We start from the raw sequence: 23,873 nt of genomic DNA, 5'->3' as shown, positions 1-23,873 counted from the left end.
TCATCTAAGTTCTTCAGATAACGTAGATAGACAAAAGGAACCTTAGTTGCACTCTTATCAGCAAAAAGAGTACAACCAAAAAGATGCAAGAGGTATGCCCGTGCAACAGCATCTTTGACAAGGTCGGTGTCATCCTCTTTCGACCCACTGCATTGCTCCCTCAACCACTTAAGCTCCACAGACTTAGATTTACCTAAGTGCAGTTTTACACCTTCGTAATCTAATTGTAAATAACGAGAGACTAGTAATGCATCTGGATCTTTTGTATCATCATCATCGTCATCGTCATCGTCATCGTCATCGTCATCGTCATCGTCATCGTCATCGTCATCGTTCAAATCTTCATCATCCGTCTTGGACAGAACAACGGGTTTACCTTCAATTGGAATACCACATATGCGATACACATCCTCTAACGTGATCGTCATCTCCCCGAACGGCATGTGGAAAGTATTTGTGTCCTCGTACCACCGCTCTGTAAATGCCGAGATTAGAACACGATCTAGCTTGGTGTATGAATATTTGGCGATGTGGGCCATGCAATCCCGTGTTCCGGACTCTCTCTCGAACACTTTGACACTCAGTTTTCAGGTCCCACCCATTCGTCTTCTTCAAAGCAGTACCCACAACTACGGCAGACGCATGGTTGTGTAACTTCAGCACCGGCCTCTCCTGAAAATAAAAAAGATATTGTTTTAGATTGATGATTAACAAAATTTTATCATAACTACTAAAATTAGAAAATAATATTTGCTTACCGGTTTGTTCCAAATCGTATAAGCAACATGATTCTTGAAACAAGGTAGAAGCGCACGATCTATCGGACCTCAAGAGTACGGGTCTGAAAATGAAGATGACCCCCCTACTTCTGTTTCTGCTGGCGAAATAGGAGGCTCTGTTTCGTTCTCATCTCCTTGCGTTCGTCGTTGCTTACGTGGTGCCATAATAACTTTTGAATAATACACGGATATGTGATGCACAAACAATAAATAATCAAAATATGTTTTCCTACTCTAAATTAATGAAGGAAAAATTAGACGTATCGCTACAAAAAAGGTCATTCAAATAATAACTTTTTATAGGCACGTATCGCTACAAAAAAGGTCATTCAAATAATGAAGGAAAAATGATGAGAAAAATAAAGAAAGAAAAATATGAAAGATTAAAAAAAAAAAAAAAAAAAAACCCCAGGTCCCGGATCAGGTAATCCGGGCCCTTTAAGTCCGGAACGGATTACCTAGTCCGTCACGGACTGGAAAGCGAGTCCGTTTCTTTGTACTAACCCACGGATTAGCTGATCCGTGACTAGGAAGACACGGACGGACTGGACCAGTCCGTCCGAGTCGTTCCAGCAGCTTCATAGATCTAGGGCAGTTTGTTTGGGTATCAAATATTCACAGAAAATGCTCTAAATATATTCGAAATTGAAGAATACAACATTCTAAACATGTTACAACACACTATTAACATCCTCAATCAATCAAACAACAAATTTATTCAAAAAATTATAAAAGTTAGGGTTTTTGAACCAACCTTGAAGGAGCAATTGTAGCTTGATTTCAACTTCGTCTCCACCAAATGATTCTTGATTCTAAGACTTAGAGAGTCGAATGACTTATTCTCAGCAAAATTTGAGGGAGATTAGTGAGATTATGAGCGATTTGAACTCGGTTTTTTAAGAGCTTAGAGAGAGAAAGTTTAAAATTTTTAATTTTGGATGGATTTTGTGAGAGATAGATGGAGGGGTTAGGGTCAACAGATAATGGACCGGTGCCTACATACTTGAGTGGTGCCAACAGAGAATAGAGCGGTTGGGCCTGGTGCTAACAGAGATGGATGCTAACAGCTGTTTGGTCAGGTGCCTTTAGAAGCACCCATCAGATATTCCTCCAGCGGTATAAGAGTGATCTTATTTTAGAATTAAATGCTCTTTTTCTAGTGTCTTCCGATGGAGTTCTTTGTGCTATTAGAAACGTAAGACTGGTCTTTTAGTCTGTAGTCTAAGGTCCTTACCGGACTTTGGTTTTGTTAAAAACTAAAAAAATATATATAAACCCATAAAAAAAATATTGTTAACATCTAATTTTGATAATCCTTACTCATGTATGAATTTGTGCAACACTACCACCACAAAAAGTAACCCTTAAATTAGTCATATAGATTGGGTCCTTAAAATGTTGAGGCAAAAGAAGGGTGGCAACAAAATCCATCACTAAAGAGCACAAAAATAGTTAAAAGAAATGTGTGGTATTTAGATCTCTAAACTACTCTATATAAGAAAAATATAAGATTTACCTTCAATTCCAAGTCAATCGATTTCTCTCTTTTTTTTACAAGAAGAGATAAACATGGATCATTTCAGAAGAAATTTTGCATTATTATGTGTGTTTTTCGTATTGGTATGTGGTGCAGAAGCTGGAATGTTCAATGTTATCCACCACGGTGCAAGAGGTGATGGTCGTACAGACAACACTCGGGTAAAAATAAAATCTTTCGAATAACTAATTTTATGGCAGTTTATCAAGTAAAATCTTTGTTTAGTTTTTAACTGAATTTTCTTTCGAAAACTTTAGGCATTCATGGAGACATGGAGATTGGCGTGTGCATCTCCCGGAACGACATATTTTATAATTCCGAGAGGAACATTTCGTGTTGGTTTAGTTCAATTTATAGGTCCTTGTAAGGGTTATATAAATTTTTTAGTTGAAGGAATTGTGCAAGCGGATCCTGATCCTGCCAAATTTGCTACTGATAGTTGGGTTGTTTTCGAACGTATTAGTGGTATGACTATCAAAGGAGGAGGAACCTTCGATGGTCAAGGCGCTCTGCTTGCTTGGAAACGGAACAACTGCGCACAAAATCTACATTGCCATGGCCTCCCAATAGTAAGTTCAATTTTCACGAGTATATTTAACGATAAGAGGTATGTTTAACGCGTTGGGCACAACCCTGAGTCAACCTGTGACCAACCCGCAACACAAACTCATTTTGAGTTGTACGTATGTACAGACAGATTAATCTTCTATAGGCACAACATTTTTCATCTAGCTAATCATTAATATATGAATTGTACAAAAATGTCGACCATATGTACACAGAGAATTATTTTCTAGCTAATTACACCTGATATAGGAATTATACTCAATTACTGACATTAACTTTGTCTTGGTGTGTCCCTGAAAATGCAGAATATACGATTCAACTTCGTCGAATATGCCAACGTTACTTACATAACGTCGCTAAATAGCAAATTGTTTCACATTAATCTTTTGGGGTGTAAGAAAATTATGTTCCAGCATATAAACATCAAGGCCCCTGGTAATAGCCCAAACACAGATGGAATTCATATGGGAAATAGTCAAGGAGTGAGTATCTTGGATTCATGGATAGGAACGGGTGACGATTGCATATCGATAGGATCGGGCAGTGTAGATGTAAATATTCATGGTGTGACGTGTGGACCAGGCCACGGTATTAGCGTTGGTAGTCTTGGAAAGTATCCGAACGAACAAAATGTGGTTGGTGTTACTGTCACAAAGTGCACGCTTATAGGAACTATGAACGGAGTTAGGATCAAATCATGGCCTAAATCATACCCTGGTGCTGCCTCCAATATGGTTTTCGACGATATTATAATGCAAAACGTTCAAAACCCCATTGTTATAGATCAAGAATACTGCCCGTGGAATGTTTGCGATAAATCGGTAAGCTCATTAACCAACAACTCATTATTATTAACTCATAATTTTCGATAAAACACGAAAAAGAAATTTGTCTAAATTTTTGTTATTTTTTTTGCTCGTAGGTGCCATCAAAAATAAAGATCAGTCATGTTAGATTCCATAACATAAGAGGAACATCATCAACAAAGAATGTAGTTAGTATTGTTTGCAGCAAAGGATTGCCATGTGAAGATGTGAGAATTGGTGATATAAATGTGAAATATACAGGAAGAGATGGACCAGCGACATCGACGTGCACTCACACTAGGCCTATCCTTTCGGGTTTGCAGATCCCACCGATTCACGTCAGTTATTAATTAACGGGGAGTGCTACAATAACTTCAGAATCTTACTAAATGCACTGGTGGCACAGTCTAGTTTCTCCGGTAAATAAACGAGATTCTGAAAAAAACTTGATGAAATAAAGTTGTAAATTTCAGTTCTTAAGCCAAAACAAATAACACTAAGGGAAAGAAACATTTCTCATAATTAATTAGTAGTGAGATCGTGTAGAAGATTTTGATTAATGTAACAATCGTGTCTGTAAAATTGTTTAAGGTTAAAAATATTTGTATGGCTGTAACATGGGGGATTCATTGAGAAGTCAACCTTAAATAGTTGAGTGGTGACACGTCTGTCTCTTCTTACATGTATAAATTTGATAATACACAATATATGCTTCAACTTCCTCGAAAGTGTGTTCGTTAATCATTTTCTTTTTTGATGGTACTTCATTGACAGCAACAAGTTACATAAAAATTATGGGTTGTAAGTTGTAACAAATATTACATTCAAACCCGCTAACATATAGGCCCCTAAGACTATTTTAGGCTCCCTATTATTGTAAAGGCACCCGATTACGGTTAATAAAGGCCCTATAACCAAATTTTGTGAGTTTCAGATAGAAAGCGACACCTTCAACAATAAGGGGAGTGTGTATATAGAATTTTCCATGGGGGAAGATGAGAGGAGTTTTATTTGGACAAAATCAAAACATGGCTCACCTATAACCATATGGATATATTTCTCCAATACACATCAAATTTGAAACCTGTAGTGCTAATTTCTTTATGAATATTTATCGTCCTTCTTGCACAATCCATCACGCGTAAATATTAGTACTTAGCTTCAATATCATGCTGAGGAACATCTAACCAAAAAAGTCGTACGCATTGTTTGCAGTAAAGATGTTCCATGTGAGAATGTAAAGATTAGTGAGATAAAATTTAAATTTACAGACAAAGATGGACCGACAAACTAACCCTTTTCGGCTTTGAAGACCCACAAACTAATCTTCATTAATCTCTTCTTTTATATCAAGCAAAAAAAAATGATATACCTAAATCCTAGGCCTACCACAAGACCTTATAGATGCTTCTTGAATTTCCTAATTCTTACGAAAACAAAGAATATCTTTTGTTGTTGATCAATCAACTAATGGAAGAAATTAAATAAATTGTTTAGTTATTGCTATTTGCATGACCATATCCCACAATGATTCTCCTTACATAATGGTACCATCATATTAGCCCTAATCCAACCCATACCCATAATTTAGATGGTTAAGATCTTCTAATTGGTTGATTCTTGAAAGTCCAATATGAGATATTCTGACCTCACCATTGAATATGCACCAATAATCAGGTACAATACTAGTGTATTTTAATTCCCAATTGGCAATTGCACATCCACTCTAACCTAATATTCCCCCATTAAGTTGCTTTTTATGACTCTAAATCTTCCTCTAAAGTTAGGACTTAGTATTGGGCAAGGCAACTTTAACAAACCCCACATAAACCCCATATATCTCCTCTATATATAAATATAGATCAACATTTCATTCTTAAGCCATGTAGTTTCACTAATTTCTCTCCAGAATCCAGATGATACAAGGGTTTTTCGGTCAAATTCCAACAAAAATGTTGAGAATTTTATCAACTATGAGGCAAATGTTTAAGAAGAAAAACCCACGGGTGATCGACGAAAACATGTTCAGAGGTGGAAATATAGCTCAATTACCAATATTTGTCCATGAGGATCATGTAAGAGGGCATCAAAGGACTGGCTCCTCAAGTTTGAATAGCATATTTAGATCTCCTTGGTGTTTAATTTCTTGCATATCTTATCCTCATGTTGCTAATGATGTTGATGGTGGTTGGGTTTATGGTACTTTCTCAAGGGCAGCGGAAATGAATAATCATATGGTTAATGATGGTATAAGATACGCGATTTTTATGTAGACAAGTATATTTTTGTTGAGTTTCTTCGATTTGGGTGAGTTTAAAGTTTGATAATTTTGATAAAATCGTGTAATTTTGTAAGTTTAAAGGGTTAATTAGTGTAATAGCAAATATAAAACATGTTTGAATAATTTGGTGAACAGAGTTGTATGTAATTTTGATTCCACAGCTTTAGGATCTAATAGATGGCAAAAGGAGATGATTTTTGGTAAGTCTTTTGTATAAAACTGAGCCATTAGACCCTCATACTAAATTCAATATTTTTACTTGGTTTTCTTCCTTAGAAATGAAACTTTTATTAGTTTCTTTCTTTTTCTTTTCTTTAGAAATGGATAGCCGGATAAAAGAGATCTGAACCCAAAGAATTACAAGGAAGAGAGAATCGGACATCAATACTACGTCTGAACTTATTTAAGCTTGTCCAAACATTACATAGAGAAATGAAACATATAATTATTGATTGATCATTTTTTACAAGAGAAAACTTCCTCTAGTATTTTTCCATCTTTTCTTTTTTATATTTTATACTAAATGAATACAAATTAATGAATGCAACGATGTAGATTCTAGGTTCCGCTTGACATTGGGAAATTAGAAAATGGATTAATCATTTAAGTATCTCTTTTTCCCGCATTATTCGACCCAAATGGAATAGGTAACGTACATTTTATTCGTCAATGTATGCACTCAAATGACTATAATTCGAGGTTTAATTTAGTCTAACGAATCAAAATTTGAAACCAAAATATTCATTTGATTTTTATTTTTCTTTGTGTCCGTGACAATACGAATAATAATGTGTAATGATTAAAGTTATGCCCACAAACAAGAAGAAACAAAAAACATATTAAATCAATCAAAAAAAGAGACCCAATACCATTTGTATATCCTTTCTACTTTTTTTTACTTAAAGCCATTGAGAATAAAAGTGTTTGAAGCATTAAGATGAAACCACATCAAATATAAAAAGAAAGAAAAGAAGTCATACTCAACTAGGTACTTCTTTTTATCTCTTCTTTCTTTTTAGAAGAAAATGATATCAACTTTTGCAAGTGCATACCTCTCATTTCAACCACATAGTCATACTCTTTCTCTCTCTCTCTCACACACAAACAACACACAAGAATGTGACCAGAGATTAAAGTAGTAGATTATCTTGGTTGTTGTTAAATTGAAATAGTTGAGCTTGTTATTGTGGATCTTTTTCTTGACAAGATCTCCTTTCATTATTGCATTTTCAGTTGAGGAGATCTAATTAACCAAATACAATTTAGGAGCTAGCCTCTGAAAGACTATCACATGTGGTATACCATAGACCTTAATGTATGTTTAACCATGAAAATTATCATACTCAAAAGCGTAGCAAAATAACCCCACACCGCTGCAAAAGTCACCCCAAAGCGTTGCCAATAGTCACCAAAAATGTCGCTGAAGTAAACGTTATCTTGTCTATAGAAGAAAAACAACTGCACAAAAGTTCTATGTAGAACATCCTAACATTTTGTTGCTTCCGTATCTTATCCTGTCCTTGCCCTTATCTTTATTTTTTTGGGCGTTGGGACTAAATGTATATCATAACAAGGCTACCAACTTAGCCGTTAGCGGTCTAATGACACGACATCACGACTTAGGTTGTGCCTAAAATGTTAAAAGGCCGGCACACCACTTTACGATCTTAAGAGGCTCAATAATACCGTTTGTACAATAAGAATAAAAAAATATATGTATTGGTCCCCTCGAAGTTTTGAATCATACATACGTACACTACGGTTTTGATTTTCTTAGAATTGCATAGTGGGTTCTCTTGTCTTTTGTTACTTCTCATGATTTGGTAGAACCGTAGAAATAGTCATTTTTATTGTGCTTTTGAATGAATTGGATCATAACAGAACAAGCCTTATACATATATTGGAAAAACACTATCTTTACTATTATTTCATCGACGTGGACATTAAAAAAAGATGTTAGTTGTTTGTGTTTTCTCTTAAATGCTTCAACACTTGTTTATCACCAGTAAGATACTCGATCAACTCTGCCATTATGTAAGTGAAAAATGATTAGACATATATTAGCAATAAACATTATATAGTTGACAATACATTATGCAAAATATTACCGTTGGTGTAATCGCGACAGTCATGTTGGCCAATCTTCAAATTAGTCTCCCATGACTCATTGAATCTATTTACTCTAGTTATGCCATCAAAAGGGGTAAATCCTATAAACCAGCACTTTTTCTTAGGCATCTTGGTGAGCTTTCTCATTTGAACAACTCCTGAAATAGTGGTAGTCATTTGGTAGCTAAACTCACAAGAAACTGAACACATTTTAATTCTAATTTGAGGAATAAATTTCTTAAGAGGTTGAAACAACCATTTTATTTTTAAACCAATTAGATTTGGACAAGTAGATAAGGAATAGAGTCAGACGAATCAGATTCAGATAGTGGAGAAATAAAAACTCCAAAATAGCTTGTACTAGGTATGGAGGTTTACCTGGAACTCTTCTACCGGATAAGGCTGCAAGTGCTACATATACGTTCTCAGGATCTTGAGGTTGAAAATCGAAAACGAAAGCCTACAAAAAGAGCAAATTCCATTAGTGTTTGTGAAATTGCCTCATGATATCTCCACAAATATGAATAAATTAACATTTTGAACACGCTCGAACTTTTGAAGAGATGAGTTATTAGACTATACGAAAAATCGAAACTAGTGATTCTTGAAGTGATAGTTTACATATTGCCTCAAATCTCCATACTATCAAACACTAACGGGAGAATAATTCCAATCCACTTCACATTGTGTAGTTCATTATGTTTGTGTAATCCAATCTATGTGTGACGCTCTCATTCTGGTACAGGGTTTTGTTCTTGGCAAAGGCTCCACAAGCTCACCCAAATGACTTCGCCACTTATTAAACTTGAGCGTTCACCAATAGTCTAGGTCTCGGACACTCTCTTAAGCGATGTGGGACTATCACAGTTCCCCACTCTCAACAAAGAGTTGTCCTCGACTCTGATATCAATATTGACACCCCAAGTTTTATCAGTTATTGTTCGCGCTTTAAACACTTTATATCTATGTCAAAAACTCAAAATCAAGCCCATTAACAAGGAACTCACTAAAGAAAATGTGAAGTTTTGAAAATCAAGCAAAATTCAGCAAAAGAAAAGAAACCCCACATTGAACAAATGAGATTTTAAGAGATAAAGAGAGAAAATGAACTTGGAGGAGATTAATGAAGAATGAATTAGGAGGAGGAGGAAGAAGAACCTGAGATTGGGAAGATGAGTTGGGTTTGATGATAACCATATAATGCTGAAAATCCCAGAGATTAAGAGAATAAGTTAGTGACATGAATATCTGAGCAGGTCCTTTTGAAGCTCTTAAAGGGATAGCTGCTACATAAACTGCATCTCTTCCCTCTGAAGATATTGATGAATTTGAAGTAAAACTTTTGAGTGGAAGCAGAGTCCCCATTTTCTTCCTACTTTGGAAATCGGATGAGCTATTCTCATCCATGAAATTGGTTTTTGATGTTAATCTCCTACCAAACTTCTATAGGCACATCTCTTTTGGCTATAGGCACCATAATTTGTTAATTTGGACAGAGTGGGAACGAAGGCCGGAGTGCTCACAGACATCCACCATCCAATTCCATTGCGGAAGTCACTGAATGGGTAAGTCGTCAATCCCTAAAACGGATTATGTAATGTACTTTATATGATGGGCTACGGGCGGACATTTTACCAGAGGTTTCTATTGTTTCAATATATCTTGTGTGATTCTTGTTGAAGCATATACTTGTAGGGTGGGTGTAAGGCGGAAGATTTCTTAGACATCAGTGTGCCATGGGCTCAAGTCAAATGACCTCGAGAAGTGTCCTATAACCCACAATCAAAGACACTCAGGAAGCGTCTTTCGGATCAACTCGAATTTGCTAAACCGATTCACCCCATGATAAGAGAATATGTAAAACATAAAATTTGGTCACCCTACTCACAATGATGAAAGAATATCCTAATAATGAACTTTAAAATGATCTCCTTTGATCTCCCGTATAGGATCATTTGACAAGATCTTATACTTGTCACCGATAAATGTTCATGCGATAAAGATAGATTATGCCACAATTAATGTATGACGTAACTACACAAATAACTACGGCACTGCTAGAGATGACATAAACATTATATTCTTAGTTGCTAGATCGTTCTTCTCGCATGTAGAACTACTCTCACATACCTTCCCACGTGTGACGATTCTTTAAACCTAAAACTTTTTCTTTTTGGATGATGTGGAGCACGTGTGGCTTTTAAGTCTATTACGTGTGAGTCTAACTCTGATACCGTATTAAATTTGTGGTCATCGAAATCAAAACCAATTGACTGTGAGTGGAGAATACTTAGACATTATATTCTTAATTGTTAAATCGTCCTTCTCCCCTATAAAATTATATTCTCACAGACACATTTAAAATCCCACGTAAGATTCTGATGTGGAACAGGCTAAACGACATTGCCTGGTCCTACAGAGACGGGTCGAACCTTGTCAAACAAACTCATCGCGAATAGCAGCATCACTATGTCCACTGCCACACCAGATTAAGACAAAAAGAAAAATACAGGAGCATCCTAAACAAGTAGCGTAACATTGCAGTGAACGATACTGTGCTGACGGTGGATTACCCGCGTCCACTCTCTCTCTCTCTCTCTCTCTCTAAAAAAAAAACCCTCTTTCTCTCTCTCTTATCATTCATTTTCTCATTCTTTCTCTCTAATATTTTCATTTTATTCCGTCTCAATCTCTGTCCGTTTTTCTCTGAGGGTTTAGGGTTTCATTCTCCTGTGTTCTTGTATGAATATCCCCTTTAAATTAACGCTTCCATGTCTCAAATAGGAGCCACGATCGATTACCTTCCTCAACAACAACAACAACAACAACGACTCGATCGATCTTCCAAAAGGAAATTAGATGAATATGAGGTCGGAAAGCACGATGATGATGATGATGGTTTCTCTGGTTTGATTTGTGTTAGGATGAAGAAAGATGAGTTTAACGCCATTGATTCTACCTTATTAGGTTGTATCAACACAGGAGGAGAAAAAAATGAGTCAAATGATGAAATTAGGGTTTCTAATGTTGGATCAGTATCTTGCAGTAAGAGCTCTATTGAATCTTCATCTAATGGTTTGATTTTCTTTGTTAGGAATTCGGTTAAATCTAATACAATTGTTTTATGTGCTAACTCTGAAGATACCATTGAATCTGTTCATGAGAAACTTTCTAAGATTACTAGAATTCCTGTCGATGAACAGTTTTTGTTTTATCAAGGTAAATTACTCCAATTTGAGAAAACGTTAGCTGATTATCCTATTGGGAAGGATTCTGAGCTTAAATTGATGGGTAGAATGAGGAGTACTAAGTATGCAAGAACTTGTCAACTAGTTGATGAAATATTATCTATTATATATAGATTATGTAAAGGTGAGCCTCTTGACTCTGCTGCTGCTAAAATTGTGAAATCTAGGGTTTGGGAGTTTATAAAATTGATTCCGAAAGATGATACTGATACGAGTTTCGCTCATTTGGAAATTTTTATGAAATGTGATGCACCCAAGGCTCTTGTGGCGCTCTTCATTTCTCCTATTAGAGGTAACAAGGAGATTGCCGAAGAGTCAATTCGGCTCTTTTTAAACCCTTCTTTTGAGTATTTACCAAAATCCATACAAACCCAATGTGTTTCCTTAGTTTTAGAGTTTTGTAAGTTGCTTAATATACATTCCCATGATAGTTTACTTTATGTTTCTTGCCGAAATACACTTGGCACATTGCTAGAAACAATTGAGGTTGCACATGGAACTAGATATTTCAACTATGCTCAGGCACCCATTATAATTAAGGAGTTATTTCCGTTCGTTCATGAGCTGTCGCGTAAAGTTTATATAGGTCTGCACTCTAGTTTGAGTTCATCTCCAGAGGGCGCGCTATCTAGAGCATCATTGTTAGGTACTTCCCGTGATTTTTCAGCATTCATGCTTCCTCTGCGAAGGGCAATTGAGGATCAGTTGGGTGGGGAATATAAACTCCCTGTATCCTTAGATGATATACACCTACGTTGTTTGGTTGAGATCGGATTACTTCATGAAATTTTCTTAGAGTTGCTAGGAAAGATTGACGAGTGCTTAGAAAAGATGGACACATCAGTTGGTAAAAGTGCAGTAGGTGAAGTTGATTCCTCTCGATTGACATGGTGTCACTATCTTTCTATTTTGAAGGAATTGTATCACATTTCTAAAATTTTTGAAGGCGGCAAAGAAAGAGTTATCTCTATTATGAAATCAAGGCGTCTCTCTTTGAATGCACTTATTAAGTCCTCAAAGCGTGGAGATGATCATCGATGGATTCTTGAGCATAAAAATTTGATTGACTTTGAATCGAAGAGGCATTTGCTGATGTTGATGTTGCCTGATGTGAAAGATGAATATGAGGAGATACATGAGATGCTTATTGATAGAGCACAATTATTAGCTGAATCATTTGAGTATATCGGTCGTGCTGATCCTGAATCGTTGCATGGTGGCCTGTTCATGGAGTTCAAAAACGAAGAAGCTACAGGACCAGGCGTATTGAGAGAGTGGTTTTGCTTGGTTTCTCAAGCAATATTTAATCCACAAAACGCGCTATTCCTAGCATGCCCAAATGACAACAGAAGGTTCTTTCCTAATCCGGGTAATGTGCTTCTTGTGATCTCTTATGCTCTCATTTTTATTTCGATTTTGTTGATAACTCATAAGTTGATGCATTTGTTTGTGGGACATATATTATTTTTTGAGTCATTATTGTTGCTTAAAAAATGAAAGATAAAAAATGTAAAGAAAAAAACTCAACTAACCAACGCGGCAGGTTGACAAGATAACTAAAGATCATTTATGTCACCTACATTTTGTTGTTTAAAGAACAACCAGACGTAGTGTTTTAAGATGAGGAAATGGGAGAATCAAGGTAGATAGTATTGCCACCTACAGAGTCTGACTGCTGGGAATCCTAGAAACGAACTTAGCACCGTGGAGACTATGTAAAAACAACAGATTAATTACGTAATGGAAAGATATAAGATCCCAAAAGAAGATGACAGCTTTTGCGTTCAATAATTGATGATCAAAATCCACCTACTTGTTTGCAAAAACTTTATATGAATTGTTGTTCATATTTCTTACACTTGTAAAAAGTGCTAGAAATAAAAGACTTAAATGTGATAGTGATGGTGGTGGTGGTGATGGTTGTAGTAGTGATATGGTGATAGTGGTAGAGGTAATGTGTTGATGTTGGTGGTGGTGGTTGTAGTAGTGATATGGTGATAGTGGTGGCGGTGATGTTTTGATATTGGTGGTGGTGGTGGGTGGGGCCCGGTGGTGATGCTGGTGTTATTGTAGTGGTAGTTCGGTAGTGGTGGTGGTGGTTTTGTGATGATGATTGGTGGGGTAGTAGAGGTGTGGTGGTGGTGGCGGTGATGTTTTGATATTGCTGGTGGTGGTGGTGGTATTGGAGGTATGATACTGGTGGTGTTGGAGGTGACGGTATGAAGTTTGTGGTGGTGGTGGTGGGTGGGGCCCGGTGGTGATGCTGGTGTTATTGTAGTGGTAGTTCGGTAGTGGTGGTGGTGGTTTTGTGATGATGAGTGGTGGGGTAGTAGAGGTGTGGTGGTGGTTGTGGTGGAGGAATTGTGATAGTGGAGCGATGACTAGAAAGACAAATAACTGGGGCAATTTTAATTATTCATTGTGTAAGTTTAATTTTAGTTACTTAACTTTAAATCATAAGCAAAAAAACAAGAACTTCAAAAGAATGTCAAGTTTTAACTTAAGTGAAGTTTTGCACTACCATAGTAACTTTTCTCCTTAAATTAGTAGAAAGTTACTTATTTTTGTTTCACCGAATGACACCTACCTAAACCCTCATTTTCTTGGTTATCAGATTGAGGTTCATCACTGTCTAATTGTGATTGTTAGTGGGAATGAGTCTAATAAAATACAGTATTATCATATTGACGATCGCTGCTAGGTAATGTGGTGATACAGATAGCTCGAACAACCGTGGTGCTGAATATCTTTATACCAACTTGATTTACTGCCATTATAAGCTTAGTTCTACTTCTGTCACTCCTTGAGGACCTAAAGGCCTGTGTATGAAAATGATAAATGTATGAAATAATACTAGATTAGGGTGGTCAACCTTAACCTGCAGGTTGGGACTTCCCACAAACTCACAAGCATCTCCAACCATACATGTGTCTTCCTCTTGTCTGCAAACTGTTGTCCTCCTTCCTTTTTTCTAGGCATACTTGATGGCTTGATAATAAGATTGTGTTATATCCGCTCATAAGTAATTAGGTAAACAGCCTCTGAAATATATTTTGTCCCCAGACTCATTCACGAAACCGACTTATCTAAGTTCACGATTTGGGTTCAGTCACTAGTAATTGATCCCCTATATGAAGTCACCTACGATGGGATAATACCATTTGTTAGTACTTTATGTTTCTTGTAGTTGTACGATAACATTACTGAGAACACTAAAGAACTGGTATTCTACCATCATTGCTCATAACCTCTAGAGTTCTCTAAATCTCGGAACAACTTGGAGCAGTTTAACAAAAGAAAGTTTAAGTCTACATACTTGTCAATATGTATTACTGAGCATGATTGAGCTACTTTTAGCTATTATATGGTTGTATAATGTGATTTTGGTCATTCTCTAGTAATGGATCCTCAAAGTCTAATACTGAATGAAATTGATTTTTGTAATAATTTTCCTTGCTGGTGTTGTCAATCACAATTCTTTTGTTTTAATGGTGTATTTTGATATAATAACTACTAATTCAAAATATTTATATGAAGTAATTTTTTTCTTTATTCCCTTAATCCTATTTTCCATATGTTATCTTTGTTTGAGTTAAAATCCGGAAATTGAATTATCCTGAGAAGCTTTCTACTCCATATTACTTGCTATTGTGGATTAGCAACCATTAATTTGTGAAAAACATACTACATAAGGTGAGGTTATTTATGAGAATAAAACTTATTGATTTTGTTCGCTTTGCTCCAATTGCAGCATCTAATGTGGATCCGCTCCACCTTGAGTATTTTACCTTCTGCGGGCGGGTGATTGCATTAGCCTTGATGCATAAAATACAAGTAGGTGTTGTATTTGATCGTAGTTTTGTGATGCAATTAGCCGGAAGAGTTATTGGTTTGGAAGATGTGCGTGATGCAGATCCGTGCTTTTATATGAGCTGCAAAAGGATCTTGGAAATGGATTCCGACTTCTTGGATTCAGATAGTTTGGGTTTGACATTTGTTGTAGAAATTGAAGAAATGGGTTCAAGGAGAAGTGTTGAGCTCTGTCCAGAAGGAAAGACAATTGTTCTCAATAGCAAGAACAGGGCAAATTATGTCCACCTTCTTATTCAACACCGATTTGTGACATCGGTATACGAACAAGTTTCTCATTTTGCCCGAGGTTTTTCCGATATCCTTTGCAATCCGGCACATCGCAGGTTCTTTTTCCGAAGTTTAGAGCTTGAAGATTTAGACCGAATGCTCCATGGAAGTGACAGAGCCATATGTGTAAAAGATTGGAAGGCACACACCGAGTACAATGACTACAAAGAAACTGATCGTCAGATTAAGTGGTTTTGGAAGGTATATTTTTCCACACTCAGATTTATTATTAGTTTTAGAAGTTCTTACATGGACATAAATTTCTGCTCATACGCTTGTAGTAGTAGTCGTCCGTGTTTGGCATAATATTATAATAAAAAAAATGTCTCAAAGTGGAAATAACGGCTAGGTCAATCTGGAAGGTCAATTATGGTGGGGCAATCCAGCTCTATTGGTTACTATGGTCTATCAATTTTTGCTTCAATTTAACTGTTTGTTGTTAGTTAGGTCCATGCGAATCTCAAATCATCTTGTTAGCTATAGCAGTATAGGGTTGTGAAACTGTCTAGGATAACTGTTGGTTGTGCCTGGGTGTCGAGATCAGAATGGCCTACAGCCCATAGCAGGGGAGATTTTTAGTCCTGTGAAGCTAGTTTGAATGCCATTTCTCGGTGTGGCGCTCTTTCTGATAGAAGTCTAAGTAGTTCAGCTAGGGATCAGCCAAAGGCAAAGCCCAAGCCAGATTAAGTTACGCCCAAGGTTTCACTAAATCTAATATGTATATATTATAAAGGAAATCCGAAAGAACAGAAACAAGTCACTGACCGAAGATTCAAGATTGCAATGTCTTTTTATCTCCCTCTTGTATCTTCTTTCGTAGGAGTCAGGTTTCTCTCATTTTTCTGCTTTCTCTAGTCTCAACATTCCCCTAGTAACTCGGCTGATTCACTAGCGATACTTTTGTAAATTCTCATTTACTAATAGGTTACGGCTTTGTTCTTTCTCGATATTGATTTCTGCCCAATGAATGACTTCTTTTCTCCTTTCTCTAATGTTTAATGATTAGGATACTTCTGTATGACTAAAGCGTTGAAATGATAATCTTTTGGAACAACAAGATTCTAGGCCATGCTTTTGCATTGGAGAGAAATACACACCTGTCATCACCCAACCATAGTGGGAAGCCATAGCTTGTATTTCAATCATTAATGAATAATAAACATTATAAATGTTACTTAATCCTAATAGTACTGCAAGATCTTTCCGAGCTTCCTCATTAACTTGTATTTTGTGTTCTTTGCGACCTTTTTTCATCGAAAATTGTCACTTTAGAGCTCAAGACATTTTCCATGTTCTGCAGATCGTTGAAGATATGTCAGTGGAGCAAAGACGAGTGCTTCTCTTCTTCTGGACTTCAGTGAAGTACCTACCTGTAGAGGGTTTCAGCGGACTTCAATCTCGATTGCACATATATAAAACACCAGAATCTCGTGATCGACTACCCTCATCGCACACATGCTTCTATCGATTATGTCTCCCATGTTACCCGTCTCAAGACGTAATGCAGAATCGTCTCGGGATTATCACTCAAGAGCATTTCAGCAGCAGCTTTGGTATTTGGTAAAAAAATGGTATGCTTTCTCTTCAGTTAGGGTTGGAGACTTTGGTTGGTTGCATATAGAGATTAGACAACAAGACCCATCATGTACAAATGTGTAGGATCATGAATGAGTTCTCTTTAAGTTATACTGCATTTTGTGTTCTGACTTCTAAAAGAAGGTTATCTATTACCCATTAGGGTTTGGTTTATTGAACTTTGTTGATAAATAATATGATGAACTTGTATAAAAGGAAAGCTAAAAGTGCATGTTAAACTCTAGTATGCATTATAATCAATCGACTTTCATCTAGGTTTGCCTTCATGTGTTTATCTTCTGTCGCATTCGACAAATGTCTAGGGTTTCTTTAGAGTTTGTTTAGCTTTTCGTAATGAAATGTTATTCGGTCATTTACTTTTGCCACTAAAGCATTAAACTACCAAACAAGCCCAATCACATCAAGATTTTCTCTTTAAATAACGTTAATGTATTGATCGAGAAGCATATAAACTATTGAACTTTGATATAAAAAAACCATAGAATTCTGATATAAAGGAATCTTTGGGCATAGTTTATAAAAAGAAATGAAGAAACAAACTTTTTATAATGGAGATAAAAATTGCAGTTCAAAATGTGAAAAGACAAAGCTAGTTTATTAGTATATAGATTTTGAGACAGACAAAGAGTGTTCCCACTTCCCTCACTAGGGAATTGCCAATGTGAAAATATTTAGTCATTTTTTTTCCTTTTAATTAAACACTAAGTGGGATTAGATCTAAATTTGTGTTTCATCACTCTCCATTCACTAATCATACTAACTTGTTAATTCACTTGTCCACTTGGGTGGGTTTCTTTTTCATTGTCTAAATCTTACTAAAGAGACTCAGTCATATATGGACTAAATGTACACAAATCAACTTAAACTTCCAAGTTAGACAACAAGCTGTTTAATGTCTAATTTGAGTCAATTTAGATCTCCAATCAAATTTCGTGGCACAAATTTATTTCAACTAAAAAACCATCCATTGTAGGGAGAAATATGCCCAAGCTCCTTAGGGGACTGCTACTATTTTTTTTTTGTTATTCTCTAATTACCATGGGTTATTTGCATATAGATATCAAATCGTATAATTGTCATTTGTTTTAAATTTTTCTAAAAGTCTTGGCCCAATATGTTGTAATTAGAAATTTAAGAAAATAAAATAATTTAATGTATTTTATATTTCTAGAGGAGAAAAAACCCAAAATATTGTGGAGAACGACTACTTAAAAACAAGAAACCAATTTATATCCCGCAAAATTTAAGGAGGTCCTAGTCACATGGTGCAGCCGTTCAACTTCATTAATACATAAGTACATAACTTGCGCGGAAAAAAAAGTAACACATAAGTCGCATTATTTTTTCTTATTTATATATATTTCAATTTTCCTAATTTACCCTCGTAAAGTTGCTTTCATTGAGTTAAACCTTAGAATTAAGCTAGTTTAATAGTTCAAATTAAACATAATGATTCCTCTTGATCATGGTGGGGACCGTTTCAAAGTATGGATTAAAGTATGTGTTAAGTTGATGCCACAATCGTTACCAGGTTATGCGGAATTCTTTTAGACTAATATCACTAATTAAATTAAAAAAAAAACATATTTTTATCTTTTCTATTTAAGATGTGGCAGCATCTTAACTCTCAATTAGTATTTTGTCGTTCTGTTATGTTACTTGAGAAAACAAGTACATTCAGATTTAGGGCATTTTTATATGTATAGTGAAGTAGAATTCGTACTCCATGATGGTGCATGTGAGTCATTCAGACCCCTAACCTTAGCTCCTTGTGGATAGGTTTTTGTTTTTTTATTTGATTTTTTTTTTTTTATCTAATTATAATCAAAACCTCATAAACCAGATATGTTTTAAATCAAATATTCAGATTTGTGTTGAGAATCATTTAATAGTTGGTGGGTGTGATTGATTGATGCATGCTAAAAACCAAATTAACTCACTAAAATTACTCTACTTCACTTTGTTTACGTTATAGGTAACATCCCTAATTGATTTTTGATAATAACTATATTTTTCTTAAAAGCCCTAGTTTGACATTAACATAACCTAGCTACAAATTGATTTAACTTTCAAACTAAAGTATATTTGATTTTTTTTTACACTAACTAACAATGACAATCCATCAATAATGTTTATAACATATGTAATATTGTGAGACAAGATGCTTGTTTTGGGTTTTAATAATGTAAATAGTTATGCGATATTTTATTTATGATTGTCCGAATTCACACCCAAATAAGACTAAACATGGTACCACAATACCTTGTTATCAAGATCAATTTTTAGAGAAGGGGTGAGCTTGGAGTAAATCAACTCATGTTTGAATTCATCTCATTCAATTTAACATAACCATTTCAATATAGTTCACTATGAAGATCCCAAAGAAGAGCATTTTATTATTATGTTATCTACTTTAGAACTTTTAATATTTACTTGTTTTTTTTTTTTTTGTTGAACTAATATTTACTTGTTCAAACCCAAAAACATAACCATTTCAATATAGACCATTCCTATTGAACTATAATCATAATCCTCATGTAAATGTGGAAGTAGAGTTTGATATGCCAACCTTGTAGGACATTGATGGCCAATAGTAATTTAATCTATATGGGTAGCTAGAGACCTACATGTATTCACCTTTAGTCCTTTATATATGCTAATCCCCTATTTTAAGTCTAATGAGTCCCCACAATTGCTTAGGGAATCCTCCTTTTTCTCCTTTCTTATGTGTTAAACAAAATTTGTATACCAAGTTTTAAGAGAAACTCAACATCAAATTTGCTTTTGATTATTCAAGAATCTCTCTCTCACACACTCACTTTATAGGAGACATATGTGCCTGAGTTGTTAATTCACCACTATTTAATAGTTTAAGAAAAATAGCATCTCATGAAAGAACATTAAACATGATATAAGGGAGAGCCCTTGATCCAATCTTTTATCAAATTATTGTTTGGTTGATTCGAAAAGGTTTAGGCTTTTTTTATTTAACGAAATCATTACATGTTACATCCAATTCTTAGAGATAATTGTGAGTCTTTTCGTATCAAATCACCCTTCTCAATTCTTCTTAAAGTAACTAATTGAACTTCGACAAACTTTATAATGAAATCTAGCCTTAATATGTTGCAATTTTGAATTATAATGTTGGTTTTTATGCAATTTTTTGTGTCACAAGGATACAATCGTAGTGTTTTTTGTTATTATCTAAGTATAATTGTCAGAAACTTAAGTAGATTTGAATATGTCATTTAAATTAGTTGTGTATGACAAACACAAATATCTTAAAATCTCAGTCAAGTCAATTCGGACTTCAAAAAGATTTCAAATCTAGTTACAAAAAAAAAACTAAAACTATAGGACAATTCATATGATTTCTTAGATCATTACTCAAACTCGTGTTAAAAAAATGACTCAAGCCTAACATATCTCTTGTGCCAAATCTTCATATAGTACCTAGTGTTACCTTCATGATTGGCACGATACATGAAGTTCATATAAAGAAAAGGATTTATTTTTTAGAGCTCATACAATGTCACTAATTTCATGTTCTTATTTTATCCATATCATAAGTACCAAGTCAAATAGACTTCATTTTGTCATCCAAACAAGTTGTGTCATAATATAAAAAAAAATTGTGTCACACAAAAACAAATCGAAAATACTTTTAGTCAAAATGTTAATGTCAGTCTGTGTTTGTCAAGTGCAAAACACAACATGCGAAACATTTTTGTGAAAAAACAATTTTAGGAAAAAATTGTTCAGAAATTTACAAAATTGTTGAGGGCAAACTAAAATTTGTTCTGAAATTTTCAAAAAAAAAAATTCACGTTGATTTCGAAGTAAAATTGTACTTTCGCAAAATGATTTTTTTCTCAAATGGGGTTGATTTCCTATCATACTCCAAATTATGGGGTTTACATTACCTTACATATTCTAGACCACTAGTACTTTTTTTCTTTTTCTTTTTTTGATGAAATTAGACCACTAGTACTTACAAAGCCTTAAGGATATTTACAAAGCTACAAAAAATAGTAAAGAGAAAAACATACAAGTTTTGTAAATGGCAATTTGATATTTAGTGATAAATTTAATCCAAACACCAATGGATGACTATTACCACCGGAGTGACACCGTCGGGCCTCTATTGCTGAAACCCCTCTTCTCTTCTCCGAACCTCTCCCCTCTGAATCTCTTCCCTATTTTCATATCCATCTCACCAACACCCTCTCATCTCCCCCGCTGAATCTCTTAGGTGGCCCCGTCTAAATCTATTCCCTCTCCTTCCTCTCTTTTCTCTCACCCCCCATGTGGACCTAGGATCAAGAAGACAATTGGAAGGTGAGTAGAGATAGGCCTCTAAACGGTAGCTTATCGTATCGGATATAGGCATATCTGTATCCGGATCCGGCAAGCTATCTGAATATCCGTATCCAATAATTATTCGACGGATATTATAAATCAATATTCAAAATCCGAATCCAATAATATTAACGGATACCGGATAATATTCGAAATTTTAACAAATTTCAAATTTTTCTTAAAATTTTTAACCATTGGATCTAAATAATAAATCTCAACCATACATTTTATATATTATTATGAATAAACTTTAATTTTTTTATATTACTTATCGGATACAGCTATTTATCGGATCGAATATTAGTGTATCCGATATCCGATAAGCAGATATCCGATAAGGAATATCCGAATCCGATATCCAAAATTTTGGATATTTTGTTAAATTCGAATGCGGATGTCGAATATTCAGATATCCATTTGCAGACTTAATTAGAGAAGAGAATAAATGAAATGAAAAGGTAAACTGTAAAGAAAGAAAGGGAAGTTAACTTGTTTGTTTGGGTAAGAGAACCGCCGGAGAGATGTCACCTTTCGAGATGTTTACTTTCCGAAGAAATCCAGATCTAAGAAGTTCCCTTTCTATATGTCTTCTTCTCATCAATAAAGGTCATCGGGTCAACAATTGGCTGCCCAAGTAGTCCAATGTCTTGACACAAACTCCAAAATCCTGAAGGGCCATATTCGATTCCTAGAGGATCTATTGTTTATTGAATTTGGATTATTAAGGTATAAATAATGTTGTTGGGCTTTAGACTATAGTTTAGTTGGGCTATAGGCTCGTTCTTTATAAGAGTTTGAATTCGACAGTTTCGTGATTATCACATCTTTGATATATCAATGCCAATATAATGACTATCGTATATCGTAGTCAATTTCCAAAAAAATAAATAAAGGTCGTCAGAGAGATCCGCTGGAGAAGTCGATCGGGAGGTGGCCACCCTTTTGCTTTTAGATTTACGGTTTTATTTAACTGAGACATATTAATATAATACATGTAAATACTAAAGTGTAACTTTGTAAATAACTCTTAAAAGCATTTTCAATGGGACACTCAAACTCTAAGACTTAGAGTGTCACTTGGGATTTTTGTAGTTTTTGTTAAAAATCATTCTCCAATAGAACTCTTTATTAGACACTCCCATGATAATGTAGAAACATTTATTATAAAGACTCTCAACGGGGACACTCTAAGTGTCGCCCTAAAATTGAAACCAATAAATTTTTTTCCTAATGAGTTTAAGAGTATGTGTATTAAGTGGATTTCGGTTAAAGATCTCTATTAGAGACAAAGAAAAAAGTTAGAGTGTCTCTATATTGCCACTTAAGAAAGAGACTCTTGGTTGAGACTTGACAATTATGACATTTAGAGTTTTTCTTGTAGTGTTCCACTGCAAATGTTCTAAGAGCTCTGTAAATACCGGTGGCTATATTCTAAAGTCTCATAGGAAACAACTAAAACTATAGAATTTGATTTTTTTAGATCATCATTCAAGGTTCAAGCTAGGGTTAAGCAAATGACTGGAGCCCCACAAATCTTTTGTGCTAAATCTTCGTCTAGTACCTTACCTTCACGATCGGCACGGTACATGAACTTAATATATGAATTTTTTTTGTTGAACTACTTAATATATGAACTTAATATAAGAAAAATAAATAAATTTATTTATGTATTTTATTCTTTTAGAGCTCACACAATTTCATTAATTTTCTAGTTTATCCAGAAGTACCAAGTCAAAGTTAGGCCCACCTTTATTTGACCCGACCCAAACACCTAAATACCCAACCCAATCAAATCACCCAATTACACCTAACTCATCCATATAATTTATTACCACAAAAAGGTACCAAAGTGTTCTCAATTCCAAGATGGAACCTTTGAATAAAATGAAGAGTTAATTCCTATATGGCCCCCTACTTTGTGACCAGCTTCCTTTATGGCCCCCAAATTTTTGTAAATTCAAATATGGCCCCCTATTTTCATGGAAATGTCATAACTACCCTTCCCATTAATATATTTTCAAAATAAAATTAAAAATAAAAACCTAAATTCCACCTCACTTCCCTCTCCACCACTCATCTCTCTCCACGTCACCTATCTCTCCAACTCACCTCTCTCTCTCTCCAAGTCAGCACTCTCATGAAGGTCGCCGGCCGGAAAATTTTTCGGTCGGCGACCTTCAAACTTGGTCTGTTCTTCAACAGACCAGAATAGGTCTGTTGAAGAACAGACCAGATTCCGACGAAGGGAAACCCCCTTCGCCGGAATCTTTAGAGAGAGAGAGATGAGTGAAAATAAAAAAAAAAATTTATTTTTAGTTTGAAGGTCGCCGGCCGGAAAATTTTCCGACCGGCGACCTTCATGAAGTGCTGACTTGGAGAGAGAGAGAGGTGAGTGAAATTTTTTTTTTTTTTTTAAGTTTGAAGTCATGAGAGTGCTGACTTGGAGAG

The 23,873-nt window shown here is 35.2% G+C and overlaps 3 protein-coding genes across 3 annotated transcripts; 2 read left to right on the top strand and 1 right to left on the bottom strand.

Moving 5' to 3' along the window:
* Window positions 1–2,277: 2,277 nt before the first annotated feature.
* Window positions 2,278–4,417, top strand: LOC147560574 (exopolygalacturonase-like). The gene is made up of 4 exons (XM_086662742.1): window positions 2,278–2,477; window positions 2,574–2,885; window positions 3,189–3,704; window positions 3,806–4,417. Exons 1-4 carry the CDS (start codon window positions 2,349–2,351, stop codon window positions 4,037–4,039), a joined length of 1,191 nt encoding a protein of 396 aa, XP_086518868.1. The 5' UTR covers window positions 2,278–2,348; the 3' UTR covers window positions 4,040–4,417.
* Window positions 4,418–7,789: 3,372 nt separating this feature from the next.
* LOC147560573 (PTB domain engulfment adapter) lies at window positions 7,790–9,486 on the bottom strand. The gene is made up of 4 exons (XM_086658056.1): window positions 9,238–9,486; window positions 8,458–8,539; window positions 8,079–8,237; window positions 7,790–7,994 (listed from the first exon to the last, which is right to left on the bottom strand). Exons 1-4 carry the CDS (start codon window positions 9,484–9,486, stop codon window positions 7,927–7,929), a joined length of 558 nt encoding a protein of 185 aa, XP_086514182.1. The 3' UTR covers window positions 7,790–7,926.
* A 961-nt stretch (window positions 9,487–10,447) lies between these two features.
* UPL5 (ubiquitin protein ligase 5) lies at window positions 10,448–17,317 on the top strand. The gene is made up of 3 exons (XM_086662738.1): window positions 10,448–12,696; window positions 15,079–15,668; window positions 16,768–17,317. Exons 1-3 carry the CDS (start codon window positions 10,851–10,853, stop codon window positions 17,029–17,031), a joined length of 2,700 nt encoding a protein of 899 aa, XP_086518864.1. The 5' UTR covers window positions 10,448–10,850; the 3' UTR covers window positions 17,032–17,317.
* The last annotated feature ends 6,556 nt before the right edge of the window (window positions 17,318–23,873 follow it).

This window comes from Eschscholzia californica, unplaced genomic scaffold, assembly GCF_041429995.1.
Source record: "Eschscholzia californica isolate CP2 unplaced genomic scaffold, dmEscCali1.0.p SCAF_2, whole genome shotgun sequence".
In the NCBI taxonomy this organism is placed as follows: Eukaryota; Viridiplantae; Streptophyta; class Magnoliopsida; order Ranunculales; family Papaveraceae; genus Eschscholzia; species Eschscholzia californica.
Note: the sequence above shows the minus strand (reverse complement) of the source record. Positions and strands in the feature narration are given on the sequence as shown.